Source organism: Coregonus clupeaformis, chromosome 23 (genome assembly GCF_020615455.1).
Source record: "Coregonus clupeaformis isolate EN_2021a chromosome 23, ASM2061545v1, whole genome shotgun sequence".
Lineage (NCBI taxonomy): Eukaryota > Metazoa > Chordata > Actinopteri > Salmoniformes > Salmonidae > Coregonus > Coregonus clupeaformis.
In genome coordinates this window covers 31,686,926-31,698,033 of record NC_059214.1, presented here as the reverse complement: position 1 = coordinate 31,698,033, position 11,108 = coordinate 31,686,926, and the positions used below count along the sequence as shown (strand labels likewise).

At 43.7% G+C, this 11,108-nt stretch overlaps 1 protein-coding gene across 2 annotated transcripts; it reads right to left on the bottom strand.

The window, feature by feature from the left end:
* Positions 1 to 11,079, bottom strand: LOC121536843 (chromatin assembly factor 1 subunit B-like). 2 transcript variants are annotated; one of them, XM_041844439.2, is made up of 14 exons: positions 10,843 to 11,079; positions 10,343 to 10,472; positions 9,871 to 10,003; positions 6,874 to 6,994; positions 6,650 to 6,753; positions 5,686 to 5,782; positions 5,413 to 5,497; positions 4,782 to 4,875; positions 4,240 to 4,309; positions 3,549 to 3,640; positions 3,247 to 3,406; positions 2,353 to 2,955; positions 1,045 to 1,124; positions 1 to 787 (listed from the first exon to the last, which is right to left on the bottom strand). In XM_041844439.2, exons 2-14 carry the CDS (start codon positions 10,466 to 10,468, stop codon positions 666 to 668), a joined length of 1,887 nt encoding a protein of 628 aa, XP_041700373.2. In that variant the 5' UTR covers positions 10,469 to 10,472; positions 10,843 to 11,079; the 3' UTR covers positions 1 to 665. The 2 variants fall into 2 exon arrangements, with proteins under 2 accessions (XP_041700373.2, XP_045062365.1); XM_045206430.1 differs by having other exon boundaries at positions 10,343 to 10,475; positions 10,843 to 11,078.
* Between the last annotated feature and the right edge of the window lie 29 nt (positions 11,080 to 11,108).

The window sequence follows — 11,108 nt, the reverse complement described above, 5'->3', positions numbered from 1 at the left end:
AACATTGCTGCAGGGACTTGCTTCCATTCAGCCACAAGAGCATTAGTGAGGTCGGGCACTGATGTTGGACGATTACGCCTGGCTTGCATTCGACGTTCCAAGTGTTTGATGGGGTTGAGGTGTGGCTGAAATAGCAGAATCCACTAATTTGAAGGGGTTTTCACATACGTTGTATACATAACTTTGTATATATAGTGTACCAATATAACACTAATACAGACAATAATTCAGACAAAAGTCAATGTCCATTGCGTTTCATACTTGAGCTAGGCTTCATTTGGACTGAGGTGGTTTATCTTAACTTAAACTTCTTGTTTCTTATCCTTTATTTTCATTTTACAATAACAACCTGGTTATCCACCAAAAGGTGCTACAGATTCAGAACGTCAAGTTACAAAAACGTACAGAATAATGTTAGGAGGAAACGCCAGTCTTCGCTCTGTGAACTCTTGTGAGCATGTACGCGAGTGTTAGCTGAGAACACCAGTCTCTATGCAGTTTTATAGGCTAGACTCCAAAAGTGTGTGTGTGAGAGTGCGAATGTGATAGTGTGTGTCAAAGTGTGTGTGTGTGTGTAGGATGATAATATGTGAGTTGCATGTTGACACCACTCTCTCTGTGCTGCTCTGTACTCATGCTTCAGTGTTCTTGGTAGCGTGGGGTCCTTAGGGGTTGGGTGTGGACCCTGAGGCTGGAGCCACCCCTGTCTTGCCTGCCAGGGTGCTGGTCTTGGGCCGCTTGGACTCTGGGGGCTGACACACAGGGTCAGTGGGGGGAGAGGGCCGTTCTGGGGGAATAAGTTGAACCAAAAGAGATGCATCAATCACAGGCAGAACACTGGACTGGATAAAACAAACAGTTCTTAGGAATAAGATTTCACATAATTTAGTATACTCAGATGTTAATTTTGTTTCATTAGTTGGGCTCTCAGAGGCAGACCCCATTACAAAGACCGGTAATGATAATACTGTCCATAGCCAATCGCTGGCCTTGTTGTAAAGTGCTTGGCCAATCCCGGCGTTAGTTGTTGCTGGATATACTGACCATGTTTGGCTTTCTCTGTGGAGGAGGGTGTGGTGAAGGCAGCTGGAGATCTGGAGACGAAGGGAGTCAGAGATATCCGTCTGAAAACAGAAGGTAAGAGAGCGAGAGAACTGTGACTTCGAGGGGGATTCTACCCGGCTCTTGAGTAGGTGGCTGAGGAATTAGTCCCATCTAAGACCACAGTAGAATTCAACATACAGCTATTATTCTATTAGTGTAGGCCTACATAAGAAACACTCCCACCTTATTTAGGATTCATTGATAAAAAGTAAACCTGCAAATAATAACAAATCGAACTTCACTTCTGCCCCTTCTCTCCTCATTCAATCTGTGTTTATATAGACTGATGTCACACACACGGCCCATCCATTGTCTGCCGGCAGCTTCTCAGGATAATCAGCATTTGATTAGCTGTGGGGGGTTCAACAAACCCTGAATACCAGACAGGGTTTTGTTCTGACAGACAGTAGCTAATGACCAAACACACCGCAAGCGCTCTCATTATTTTGTCACACACACACACAAAATGAAAGTCATCTGCAGCATCTGAAAATCTAAGTTTACAAAATAATTCACAACCATTTCCATAAATGGAAACAGTAGGGGAAAAATGGTTCAATGTCCTTCCCTACACTAAGCATGCTGCCTGGCAGGTGCTCCCATCTCCCACCAGCCTCTCCCCATCTAACTGCTCATTTCCATCCAGTGATGTGGCATATATTTACCTACCATAGTCTTGCATTAACGAGAGAGAGCGTAGCCTACATGCCGTGTGCTGCCTTTACATTCAGGCTAGCTCGTTTTAGCATCTAGGCTATAGCATCAAGCAGCATTACATTTACATTTGAGTAATTTAGCAGATGCTCTTTTCCAGAGCGACTTACAGTTAGTGCAGTCATCTTAAGACAACTAGGTGGGACAACCACATATCAAAGTAAGTAAATTTTTCTTCAATAAAGTAGTTATCAGCAAAGTCAGTGCTAGCAGGAAAAGTGAGATTTTTTCTCTTTTTTACTGAGATCAGGATTGTTATGAGATTATGGACCAGGGGCAGCCATTACAGCGAGGGTTTCATCCATCCCTTGATTGTAGCGGTGGCTCACATAATGAGGGATTCAACCAGGATCAAGGTACATTTTAGCATGCAAAAAGCTACTCACACTCTCACATTATACACGCACCAACTCTGACTCACAGGCATACATATAAACAGAGACAGGTAAAGACACACACAAACACAGACACACAATGGTCTGTGGATAAAAAAGTAATGACATGATCCATGACATCTTGTATTTGTGCTCTTACCTGGGGGCGGGTCCTTTAGGGGTGCTGGGGCCCAGGGTTTTACCGCTGCTGCATTGGGCCTTTGGGGTGAGGCAGGGCTGGGATATAGAGGGGGAGAGGGGGGTGTTGGGGGTAGAGGGGTTGAGGGGGGTGTTGGGGGTAAGGCTAGGCTGCTGGGGGGTGGCGAGTGTGCTGATGCTGGCTGTGGTGGGGGTTTTGGGGGCACTAGCAGCAGGCGCTTTGGGGGTGCTGGGCTTGCCCCACCCCTCCAGGGTGTTGAGGGTGATCCTACGGGGCTGGGGCTTGGCTTTGCCAGGGTTCTTCTTCTCCTCTCCTCCAGGGGCCAGAGGAGTGGCAGGGGAGGTGAGGGAGGATAGGGGGGTGCTGGGGGCCTCTTTAGGGTTGGGGTGAACAGGGGCGGTGCTCTCTGTGGTTTTGGGGACAGGGGACACCGTGCGGGCCGCTGCAGCCTTCTTGCCCTTCTTTTCAGGGCCGTTGCCAGGGGTGACGACCTCCAGGACGGGGGGCTCCTTGAGGGGGGTGCCCAGCTCGCCAGGGGAGAAGGACAGGAAGGAGCAGTAGCCGTCTGTAGACGACACCGCCAGGAAGGAACCGTCTCGAGACCTACAAAAGGATATGACATCACTAAAGAGACTGGGTGAAAACACCACAGACTGGAACAATGCCACACAACAACAACAACAAATTAAACAGTAGTTAGAAGTTACCCCTAAACACTGATACAGGATCAGATATTGTTCAGTGCAGTTTAGGATTGGGAGTAGTAGGGTCATCGGATCCTAAATCTGTGGTCAAGGAATCTTCTACCTCAAGCTCATCAAAAACACAGAAATAGAAGATACAGTATCTGCCTCAAGGAAGAGTGTGTGTGTGTGTGTGTGTGTCTGTGTCTACCAGGTGAGGTCGCTGAGTGTGTGGTAGTGGAGGTTGGAGACGTAGCCGAAGGGTAGGGTCTGCTGAGTGTCATAGAGGAAGATGGAATCCTCGGAGGCCACAGCAAACAACAGTCTGTAGGGCAAGCCAAACGTGTTGGGCAGGGGCTGGGCACTGCCATCTGGGGAGCAGGGAGAGGAGTGGGGAGGAGGGAGAGAGAGGAAGGGAGTTAGCTATCCTTTTATATCTTGGGTAATATAGTTTGCTGAATAAATGAAATATATAAATGAGTAATAATCAGTAGAAGAGCTGTGTGTCTTTACCCTCTCCCTTCTTGGTCCTCAGCTCAAAGTAGACGGGGCAACAGCGTACAGCCAGGGTGGCTTTAGCAGGGCAGGGCAGGTGAGCTATGGGCCTAGGATGCATCCAGTTTTACACTTACTCTGATACAGTCACAGATACACACTAAGAGAGCAAGACCTTTTAGAGCTCGGACGATAAACTGAAAATGATCGACACTGATCACTTATTGCAGGCATTTGGCTGATATCGTTCATTACGAAATGTGAAGTTGTAAATTAAATGTTTGCTAATATGGGTGATTGTTAATAGGACAATTGATGGCTACAACCATCAAACTAGTAGTAGTAGTTTTAAGGATAATTCTTTTTTTGTTAATGGTGCACATTAATGTTATAAACGTATTGTTCTCGCATCAATTCAGGCAATTTATGGCAATATGGATGTTAGTCCATATCACCAAGCTCTAAGACCTCTACAGTAGGGCAGTGGTTCCCAACTCCAGTCCCCGGACAAGCACACCTGATTCTACTTGTCAACTAATCATCAAGCTATCCAACAAAATGTGTGTTGTTGGGGGTACTGGAGGATTGGAGTTGGGAAATACAGACCTAGAGCAACAGACCCAGAGAGAGCAGCTAACTCCAGACCTGGACAGTTTCAGTTCAATTAATCTGTATTGTCCACAAAGGGCTATTGGTTGGCAGCAGTTACCTCTTGAGGCTCTTCCTGGAGAAGACGTAGGTGGTGTTGGTGATGTTCTCCCCTGCCTCCACACACCCCGCTACAGAGAGAGACAGAAAACAGACAGAGGAAGGGGGGGGGGGAGAGGGACACAGAGCGGGACACAGAGAGGGACACAGCAGTCAACTAGCTAGCTAGATAGCTGTTTAGCTTTCTAGCACATTCACTAATTTGTTTGTAAACAATTAACAAGCTACCACATGTTCTTGTCAAATTGTCAACAGAGCAGCTAGCAAGCAACAAGATATGCAAAATAATTTAAATAAATCAGATTTGAACATTCAGACAAGTCGCATGGCCAAGAATCAGTTTTGTATCTGACTTCAAACCACCTACGAAGGTGGTTTAAAATGTGGCTTGAAATATCTGAATCCATGTCTGTTTTGGCTGTTCAGACTGCAGGAAATAAAACTGATTCGAATCGGATGCAGAAAAATAGTATTTGAGTCACTTCAAACTGCCAATATGAACAAGGCTTAATTGTTTCTGTGTGTGCGGGTGCGTGTGTTTACCTGGGGCGAGCAGGAAGGAGCCGTCCGGTGTGAAGGTGAGGCGTCTGAAGAAAGACCTCATGCTGTCGTCATGGAACATTCGGTACTGTTTCACCTGCTCACAGACATTAATGAATGTTCGGTGTGTGTATGATTGTGTTTAGTGTCAATGTAAATTGTGTGTGTAAAGTGTGTGTGTGTGTGTGTAGACGGGTTGGTTGTTTAGCAACAAAACTGACACATACGGGGCAAAACAGACGGAGTTGGCTTAGAGTGTTGACAACATGTAAGCTATAGTTCGTCTCCAATGTTTATTGTAAAACATAAATACATTGGCACAATGAGCACTTGCCTCAAATACATCGTTACAGTTGTTGGTTAGCTAGCTACCGAAGTTTAGCCATATTAGCATTGGCATGAAATCAGTCAAAACACCTCAAAACAAGACATGGTATCAAGAACAAGATGAAACTGGCTGAAGCAAGTCACTTACGATTCCCCACATGGTAGCTTCTTGTCATTGTTGGTAGCTATCTGGCTATGCAGAATCACAACACAGACTTCTGCCCCATTGAAGCATGCACATGGTTTTCTTGACGTTGTCAGCTAACCCATCTATGGGAGAACATTTGTCCACTCAGCTCATACTGACCTCTCCCTCCGCAGCTGATCCAGAGCTCATCTTACTGACACTGTAGGCCTTCCTCCTGCTCTGAGTACTGTACACACGCATCACCCTGAGGGAGGGAAGACAGTCAGATTATCAATCATATCACATTGTTTAAGAAGGTTCAGACCTTATCAATCTACGAGTCCATGTTGGTTCATTGTTTACGTATCATGTTAGTCCCACTGATCACCGATAAAAGGAGAGACAAAATGGCATCTTACGGGAGACCAGTGGCTGTGTGTGTTGTGTTCCTACCTGTCACAGCTGAGTGTGGCCACATACTGGCCCAGCGGGTCCCAGGTCACTCCCTGCACATAGCTCTTATGGTCGTTAAAGATGCACAGCTTCTGACCTGAGAAATACAACAGTTATTACCTGTGTTATACTTATTTCTGATTGGCATTCTAGAGCATGCATTATTTCCCTATAACGCTCGGTATATTTGCACGGTATAAATAAATGGCTATAGTTCATTCTTACATGTTCTATGTTTGAGCTGCTTTTGAAAGCAAAAGCTGAATTGAAAACATTATTGGCATTTTCATAATGGCTTTCTAGGACTGATGGTTTGGTTAGCTAAACTAGCAAGTCTGGTTGTTTGGTTACCACAGCAACTACTGTAGCTATCTAGTAAACTTGCTCTCCACTTCAGTGGATGTTGAACACATTTCTAGTGGCAAATGTGTTAAATTATAGCCATGGTATAAAAGGGATAATCAACTCGGGGCTCTATGCGTTCTCTGGAAAATAATGCAACTCTGTGGAATGTCAGTTACACTCCGCTAGCGCATCGTGGAACACACCTTCCACGTTGTTCATTATTTTTCATAGAACGCATAGCCCCTCATTGATTATCCCTTACTGAATAACATCCACACACACATACAATACACACAATATAGACAACACAGAGGTATACAGTTGTGGCCAAATATTTTGGAACCCTTGCAGATTTCTTAAATACTAAACTTTAGGCCACCACACCTTATTGGTGCCAATAATTTGTCCATGCCATGTCTTTATTTTCTAAATTAAAAGTTTTAAAAAAGTTTACAAAAATACTATTAATTCTGCAATGTTGAAAATCCAATAAGGTGAGGAGACCAAATGTTTTTCTTCAATTTTAACTTTAGAAGACATAGGGAATTATTTAAGAAAAGTGCAAGGGTGCCAATATACAGTATTTGGCCGCAACTGTAACTGAATAGACACGTCTTACCCTTTGTTACATCCCACATAATGGCAGTGTTGTCCACAGAACCAGAGACCATGAAGTTCCCATCCCGGGTCCAGCTGATATCATACACATCCTCAATGTGTCCCCTACAAAACACAACACCATTTAAACAATGCACACACAAACAGTCACGAATGTGATTATGAAGTAATACACAGGGAGGGAACAATGTATTATAGATAAGGGGAGTGATTAAAGGGTCTCACCGCAGGGTCTTGACCACGCTCCAGCTCTCCTTGTTGAGCTGACAATCCTCCTCCTCCTGGAACGACGGGGTCTGCTCAGGCTCCTTACTGTCGTTCAGCTTCCACAGCAGGATGGCTGAATCTGTTACACACAGTCATCAACACAGTCATTAGCACACACACATGGAACAACAAACTGTGGACTGAGTATTTGTTATCAAAGCAGTCTACAACAAGCTAAATTAGCAGATGAAGTCACTGACGATGGAAATACTCGCACATATTTTGTGCAGGAGTAGAGACATGTCGTTTTCTCACTGTCTATCGGTGTATGCGTCTGCACGAGTTTCAAAGTGAGCCATTCCACAAGACAGGGCGCAGGAAGCATTCTCGCGAATGGATTTAGAATATTGATAAGTGGCAGTTGGGACATCGAGTGTGCATCGTCTCAATGCTCATTTTGGCCAAGACACTTGCAGACTCGAGTGATCACTATCGAACACATCAGCAAGTGGGCAATATATAAAGTGTTTAGGGGCCAAGTGTTCGGTTTGAGATTCTGCCTAGCTATGACTTGAACATAGTAAAGTACAAAAAAGACATGCACTCATTACTGTAAGTTGCTCTGGATAAGTGTCTGCTAAATGACTAAAATGTAAATATAAATAGCGTATTATTGTTCAGTGTTGGCATCAATTGATTACAATTGGAGATGCTGATCACCCTTGTTCCATTTTATTTGTCAACTATGCTATAGTTATATTTGCTATATATGTTATATCTTTATGGCAAACCATTTTCTGTCATACAGATGCAGTCAAATATACTGGCACGTGGCACCAATGATGTACAGTGGGGAGAACAAGTATTTGATACACTGCCGATTTTGCAGGTTTTCCTACTTACAAAGCATGTAGAGGTCTGTAATTTTTTATCATAGGTACACTTCAACTGTGAGAGACGGATTCTAAAACAAAAATCCATAAAATCACATTGTATGATTAAGTAATTAATTTGCATTTTATTGCATGAGATAAGTATTTGATACATCAGAAAAGCAGAACTTAATATTTGGTACAGAAACCTTTGTTTGCAATTACAGAGATCATACGTTTCCTGTAGGCCTTGACCAGGTTTGCACACACTGCAGCAGGGCCCACTCCTCCATACAGACCTTCTCCAGATCCTTCAGGTTTCGGGGCTGTCGCTGGGCAATACGGACTTTCAGCTGCCTCCAAAGATTTTCTATTGGGTTCAGGTCTGGAGACTGGCTAGGCCACTCCAGGACCTTGAGATGCTTCTTACGGAGCCACTCCTTAGTTGCCCTGGCTGTGTGTTTCGGGTCGTTGTCATGCTGGAAGACCCAGTCACGACCCATCTTCAATGCTCTTACTGAGGGAAGGAGGTTCTTGGCCAAGATCTCGCGATACAAGTTCCCATCCATCCTCCCCTCAATACGGTGCAGTCGTCCTGTCCCCTTTGCAGAAAAGCATCCCCAAAGAATGATGTTTCCACCTCCATGCTTCACGGTTGGGATGGTGTTCTTGGGGTTGTACTCATCCTTCTTCTTCCTCCAAACACGGCGAGTGGAGTTTAGACCAAAAAGCTATATTTTTGTCTCATCAGACCACATGACCTTCTCCCATTCCTCCTCTGGATCATCCAGATGGTCATTGGCAAACTTCAGACGGGCCTGGACATGATTGACCGTCATCTTGAACTTCTTCCATTTTCTAATAATTGCGCCAACAGTTGTTGCCTTCTCACCAAGCTGCTTGCCTATTGTCCTGTAGCCCATCCCAGCCTTGTGCAGGTCTACAATTGTATCCCTGATGTCCTTACACAGCTCTCTGGTCTTGGCCATTGTGGAGGTTGGAGTCTGTTTGATTGAGTGTGTGGACAGGTGTCTTTTATACAGGTAACAAGTTCAAACAGGTGCAGTTAATACAGGTAATAAGTGGAGAACAGGAGGGCTTCTTAAAGAAAAACTAACAGGTCTGTGAGAGCCGGAATTCTTACTGGTTGGTAGGTGATCAAATACTTATGTCATGCAATAAAATGCAAATTAATTACTTAAAAATCATACAATGTGATTTTATGGATTTTTGTTTTAGATTCCGTCTCTCACAATTGAAGTGTACCTCTGATAAAAATTACAGACATCTACATGCTTTGTAAGTAGGAAAACCTGCAAAATCGGCAGTGTATCAAATACTTGTTCTCCCCACTGTATATAAACCCTGGATTGCTGATGTTATGTATTGGCCATTGAGCTGCTTTGAAGCCACCGGTTGGCCATATTGGCACTCCTCAGTAGGATGTTGCAAGGACAAAATTACATGTATTTAATTATTCTTTAGGTGTAGTGGGGACAGTAACATTAGTCATGTCTAAAAATGATATTTTAAGGAAATTGTTTTTATATCTTTTTTATGTTTAGCTCACATAATATAATTTAAAAGTATGAATTAAGGTGTCTGTAATAGAATGAATGCGGCAAAGACAAATGCAGACATTAACAAAGCATTTCTATAGCTTCCAAACTATTTTTTACAATGGTGGGAGAGTACCAAGATGGAGGCATGGTGGCTTCAACACAGCGCCCTGATCAGTAATCTAGTGTATACTGTATAGGCTATAGAGCATTGATTGGCACCCTTGCACTTTACAATGGAGAAGAATGTTCTGTTTTATCTTTTTTAAACCGTTTGAATGGCAATTCTTACCCTGTAGGCACCTGCAATGTATCACAGATTTGATTAATTACACAGTAAATGAGAATAATTACCTCTAACCAAATTAATTCTGATTTTGAATAATTTCAGCTTAGATATTTTTCTTCTCTTGGTCCTGTGCAGTTGTAAATCAAAGAAATACACGTATAAACATATGTTTTTTCAACATATTTTAGAAGAAATAGTGAATCATGCAAGGGTGGCAATATACTGTATCTAATCACATCTTTATATATTACAGTCCCGCTGTGTTGATATATACGTTTACTACGTCGAGACCCACCATCTCCTCCAGATGCGAGCAGCTCGCTGTTGGGGCAGAAGCGCACCACGTTGACAGCCTTGGTGTGCCGTGCCAGGTTGGACAGGAAGTCCACCACAGCCTTCCCATCAGGCCCCATCTCCACACGCCACAACTGACCACAGGAAGTGACATCACACATTACAGCATCACACAGACCCACTACACTCGTTAGGTCATTGTCTCTCTTAATAGCATATCACCATACAATGCATTATTAAATAGTTCCCTTACTAAGCTCTCTCTGTGTGTGTGTGAGGCACTCTGCTAATGCATACAAAGTGTTCACAGTGTGTGCGTGTATGTATGTGAGAGAATGAACGATAGAGAGCAATAGAGAGATATAGAGACTGGTCTCAATTCCAGATTGGACCCTTGAAACAACCCCAGAGAAGGAATGATTAAACGACAATGGTGGTGTTGTTTTAAACAGATAACGTTAGTAGCTACTCACCCTGACAGTGGTGTCCACTCCTGCTGTGGCCAGCCTGTGTATGCAGCCCTCAGAGTTGTGCTGGAAGTCCAGACTGTAGACAGGCTCTTTGTTGTGCCACGCAATCTCACATGTTATCACCTTCATCTTGCTACTAAATACAGGCAGAGAGTAGCTAACAGTAAAGATGGCATAGCTACAGAGAGATACTAGCTAGTTAGCTAGTTACAGCAACTGAACAAACAACAGCTGTTGTGTTGTTGACACCGACAGTCACTTGCAATACATACTGAGAAGGCAGTGGAGAAAGTTGGGCCATTACCAACTTTCAAATGCTTATAGTTACATTCATTGTTTTAAAGAGTTAGCTTGGTAGCTACTGGTTTGCTTAGTAAAGCCAGGGCCAAGTTAGGTTAATTAGTTAGCTCTGTGAGATGAAGTACACCCACTTGCGAACACACATGAACATTTATGTTATATTAAATATTTCATTATTCAGATATGCATTTATCTCTGCCTACCAGTTTTTTCCACTGTTTAACTTTTCTGCTGCGTCCCGCGAGGAGTCGAGTAAACAATCAGAGAGCAGCGAAAAACAACATTGCTTTCCCGCGTAGAGTTCGGCCAGAACTTCCGGTAGAGAAGTAAGCACTGATAGGCTGAGAGGGGAAGGGGCGGGTAATACCAGAGTAGTCCAGGGTTTACACGAGCTTCTATAGCCACAGATTCCACAGCCACAAAGTCAAAATTGGCACACACAAAAAAGTGCTTTTTGGTCTTAATTTAA

Coding starts and splice junctions, on each gene's coding strand:
- LOC121536843 (XM_041844439.2), bottom strand. CDS start 10,468: ATGAAGGTGATAACATGTGAGATTGCGTGGCACAACAAAGAGCCTGTC. Junction 5,498..5,685: donor GCCACACTCAGCTGTGACAG/GTAGGAACACAA, acceptor TCCCTCCCTCAG/GGTGATGCGTGTGTACAGTA. Junction 3,407..3,548: donor GAGGACCAAGAAGGGAGAGG/GTAAAGACACAC, acceptor CCTGCTCCCCAG/ATGGCAGTGCCCAGCCCCTG.